Below are 4,606 nucleotides of genomic sequence, written 5' to 3'. Positions count from 1 at the left end.
GCTGTTGACCAGGCTGGAGTGCAGTGGCACTATCTTGGCTCACTGCAGCCTCCGCTCCCGGGTTCAGACAATTCTCATTCCTCAATTTCCCCAGTAGCTAGGATTATAGGCGCGCAGTGCGTGCCACCATGCCTGGCTAATTTTTGTATTTTTAGTAGAGAAGGAGTTTTACCATATTGGCTAACCTGGTCTTGAACTCCTGGCCTCAAGTGATCCGTCTGCCGTGGCCTCCCAGAGTGCTGGGATTACAGGCGTGAGCCACCACACCCATCTGGGAGATAAATATATTTAATCTTCACACCAACTCAAGATGTAGGTTCTGTTATAAATTCCATTTTACAGATGATGAAACTGAGGCACAGCAAGGTTATTTGCCCTAAATTGTCACAGTAAGAGACAGAGCGAGGATTTGAACCCAAACAATCTGGCCCCCGAGTCAGTGTCCTTAACCACTATTCTCTCTTCCTTTTTTGTAAGTACATTAACATAATTTTCAGGAGAAAGGTTGTGCTAGACTTTGTGGAAAAATCTTTTCTCATCCTAATGTGAGAAATATCTGCCATGGTTCAATGTATGTGAGTGCGTTATATCTTTCAGGAGTGTTGGGGTGGGAAAAAAGTGTGAGAATACTCTCCTAAAGAGTATTTTGTCTTAATTTACTGTATGTATTACTGAAAATTGAGAGCACTTTGAGCTCAGTATCTTAATTTCCTGTGTGGTTTGTTTAAAATCAAGTTTTGTAGCTATACACACAATAGAGTAAAAAAAAAAAATACACAAAATCTCTAAAAAATTTTAAATAGCATAATTCATGCAGTATATTTTGAAGAAATACCTTCATGGATATGTTATCCACAATTTCTTTGTGTTCAAAGGCTTTTTTAAAAATCTGACTTAATTGTTTTTGCTGGCATCTTTCAAAATTTAGCAACATATCAGCGGACGACATGTTGTATACCGAGACGGATTTGGAAGAAAGCATGGACAAAATTGAAACTATCAACTTTCATGAAGTTAAGGAAGTTGCAGGAATCAAGTTTTGGTGTTACCATGCAGGGCACGTCCTAGGAGCCGCCATGTTCATGATTGAGATCGCAGGCGTGAAGGTACCCTCTGGCTCTGGCGCTTTTCTCCCCAGAGAAATCAGTACAGAGCTTTGTGCCACGAAGTACTATTAAAAAAAATATTCCCTAAGACTTGCAAAAGTGTCAGAACACTGAATCATAAGATAAAAATACAGTTAACACTTTTTCCTTTTAAATATGGTAGTTCCTACCTCCATTACAATACTTTCTGTATCAAGACTGAGAAAAAAAAAAAAATTTTAAGAACTGAGAAAAGAGTAAAATAAACATCTCAGAAAGGAATTCCCTGACACCGTAGGATTCAGTTTCCTTTAGAAAACTGGTTAGGGAAGAGGTGTCTTTGTGGCTGCGTTCATTTAAAAATAAAACACAATTTGATACTCATGTCCCCCTGATGTCTTAGGATTCATAGATAAGCCCCTAAGCAGAGTGGACTGCAAGAGTAAAGGGTTAATTAGGAAAGATCTTTAGGGAACCCTTGAACTTCTGCAAATGTGGGTGGACTACTAGGTTTCTAGACTCCAGAGCAGCAGCTGTGAACTCTGGCTGCACATGAGAATCTCTTAGGGAGCTGTTGAAAAGTAACTATTGAGTCAAAATCTGGAGGTGTAGCTTGGCCTTTTCCTTTTTGAGTTTTCTAGGTGATTCTAACGTGCAGCCAGAGTTGAGAACCGATGCTCTAGTGTAACGTCCTAAATTTTTCACAGCTGCTTATACATTTGGAACTTTTAGACGAATTGTAAAATATATCACTAAATCACTTATTCTTGCAGTTTGCTCCAGGGCACAAAAAATAAGTAGCACAAATGCTGATGTGAATTCTCTTGGAATTTGATGCAGACCTTCTTACGATTTTGTCTCCGGTTTTAGACCATGTACCTCAGTGCACTCCTTTCCTTGTCAGCATGCCCTTTTTCTCTAAGAAGTTAGAGCACTTCTCAAGTGTACTAATGTTATATAGGTTATCTTTGTGAGATGATACTGGGAATAGATTATTCCCATTTACTAGATGAAATAATTGAAGCATTGGACCGTTTACTGACTGAACTACACATTTTGAATGCGACACAAGCACTGCATGTAAATTTCATCAGCTTTAGACTTTTTGAAAACTGTAACTGCACTTTCGGATTTCATGAGTTTCATCTATTTGCTAGCAAAATGAAGCCTTCCCCAAATCCTAACTTTCTAGTTTTATCTTTTTCACAGCTTTTGTACACAGGTGATTTCTCAAGACAAGAAGATAGACACTTAATGGCAGCTGAAATTCCTAATATTAAGCCTGATATTCTTATCATTGTAAGTATTAATGTGCTATATTGTAATCGATGTAATGTAAGCAGATTTTTTTTCTTTTGGAAAATAACATTGTGATCTCACTTTCTTTTTTTTTTTGAGACGGAGTCTCGCTCTGTCGCCCAGGCTGGAGTGCAGTGGCCAGATCTCAGCTCACTGCAAGCTCCGCCTCCCGGGTTCACGCCATTCTCCTGCCTCAGCCTCCGGAGTAGCTGGGACTACAGGCGCCCGCCACCTCGCCCGGCTAGTTTTTTGTATTTTTAGTAGAGACGGGGTTTCACCGTGTTAGCCAGGATGGTCTTGATCTCCTGACCTCGTGATCCGCCCGTCTCGGCCTCCCAAAGTGCTAGGATTACAGGCTTGAGCCACCGCGCCCGGCCATGATCTCACTTTCATAACATGTTATTGGATATAAACTTATCTTTTTTTTAATACAAGAAAATTGGTGGCCAGGCACAGTGGCTCACACCTGTAATCTTAGCGCTTTGGGAGGCCGAGGTGGGTAGATCACCTAAGGCCAGGAGTTAGAGACGAGCTTGGCCAACACGGTGAAACCCCATCTCTGCTAAAAAAAAATACAAAAATTAGCTGGGTGTGGTGGTGCACACCTGTAGTCCCAGGTACTGGGGAGTCTGAGGCACAAGAATCACTTGAACCCAGAAGGTGGAGGCTGCAGTGAGCCGAGATCACGCTGCTGCACTTGAGCCTGGGCTACAAAGCAAGACTCAGTCTCAAAAAAAAAAAATTGGGGCAGGCACTTCTTTTTGTAGTGCGGCTTCACTTTCTTGGTGTTAAACGCATTAACTCTAGTCTAATATCAGAGGCACCAGGCTGTCTTTGGGCAGGATCACCAGGCCGTCTTTGGGCAGGGTCATTTTCACTGGGTATGCCCTCTCCCTGTCTCCTAAATGTATTTTTCTGGATGACAATGTGTAGAAGAACATCTATGGGTCATTTTGGAAATGGCGTGACCTCACTGCCTTTGCCACGGTGACTGTCCTCAGACCCTTAGTCCATGCTAACTTATCGTTTCGTTTATCTGTGTGTGTCCTGTCTGCCTACTAGGTTGCAAGTCCCAGGGGAGCAAAAAAATGGACTGTGTACCGAAGCTCTTTGGGGGCAGCTTGGGATGTGTGTTGCAGATGGTAGAGTCAGGGGTTGGGAGAGAAATCTTGCAGGCTTTTGGTATATATAAGAACATCAGGTGTATGTGGTTCAAGGAGGAAGAGTTGTCTGTTTCTCCTCCACCACCTACCATGTTCCCAGCTGCCCAGGCATGTGGGCCAGTACACACTGCAGTGCATAAGCAACATGTGAGCAGATTACATTGGACTCTGCTCATGGTATGCCCAGCATATAAACTTAATTTAAGGGAAGATTCATTTTTGAACCCTCAGAAAAAGTAGTTATTTTCATAGTACCATACTTTAAAGCAGTGCTTCAAATTTTAATATGCATATAGTCATCTGATTATATTGCTAAGGTACAAATTCTGATTCAGTATTTCTGGGCTGGGGTCTGAGATTTTGCACTTCTGATAAGCTCGAAAGGGATGTCAATCTTCTGGTCAGTGGACCACACCTAGTAAGACTTTAAGGATATTCTTAAACAGAAGTATAAGAAACAACATCTATTTCTATTTTAAAAGCTTTGACTTATCAGAGGTGGGGGAAATAACCTTTTTCTTCCTAATGCAAAGCAAAATGGACATGGGAAGAAGATACAGTTTTGGACTATTTCCTGATTCCATTTTATAAAATATTCTTCTTACCTAGATTTGAATTCTGGCATTCTTTTGTTTTGTTTTGTTTTGTTTTGTTTTTTGAGATGGAGTCTCACTCTGGAGTGAGTGACGTGATCTGGGCTCACTGCAACCTCTGCCTCCCAGGTTCAAGTGATTCTCCTGCCTCAGCCTTCTGAATAGCTGGGATTACAAGGCGTGCACTACCATGCCCAGCTACTTTTTGTATTTTTAGTAGAGACGGGCTTTCATCATGTTAGTCATGCTGGACTCCTGACCTCAGGAGATCTACGCGCCTTGGCCTCCCAAAATGCTGGCATTACAGGCGTGAGCCACCATGCCTGGCCTTTTTTGTCGTTGTTGTTAAATTGTATGTTTTTGAGATGGAGTCTTGCTCTTGCTCTGTCGACCAGGCTGGAGTGCAATGGTGCAATCTCAGCTCACTGCAACCTCCTCCTGGGTTCAAGCTATTCTCCTGCCTCAG

The 4,606-nt window shown here is 42.0% G+C and overlaps 1 protein-coding gene across 1 annotated transcript in view; it reads left to right on the top strand.

Annotated features, from left to right (window-relative positions):
• CPSF3 (cleavage and polyadenylation specific factor 3, 73kDa) overlaps positions 1-4,606 on the top strand; it is a 64,725-nt gene that overhangs the window by 8,642 nt on the left and 51,477 nt on the right. The window contains exons 5-6 of the mRNA XM_011960980.1: positions 929-1,106; positions 2,295-2,455. Of these exons, the coding sequence (XP_011816370.1) occupies positions 929-1,106; positions 2,295-2,455 (339 nt within the window). The remainder of the gene's footprint in view (positions 1-928; positions 1,107-2,294; positions 2,456-4,606) is intronic.

This window comes from Colobus angolensis, unplaced genomic scaffold, assembly GCF_000951035.1.
Source record: "Colobus angolensis palliatus isolate OR3802 unplaced genomic scaffold, Cang.pa_1.0 Scaffold53, whole genome shotgun sequence".
In the NCBI taxonomy this organism is placed as follows: domain Eukaryota; kingdom Metazoa; phylum Chordata; class Mammalia; order Primates; family Cercopithecidae; genus Colobus; species Colobus angolensis.
Note: the sequence above shows the minus strand (reverse complement) of the source record. Positions and strands in the feature narration are given on the sequence as shown.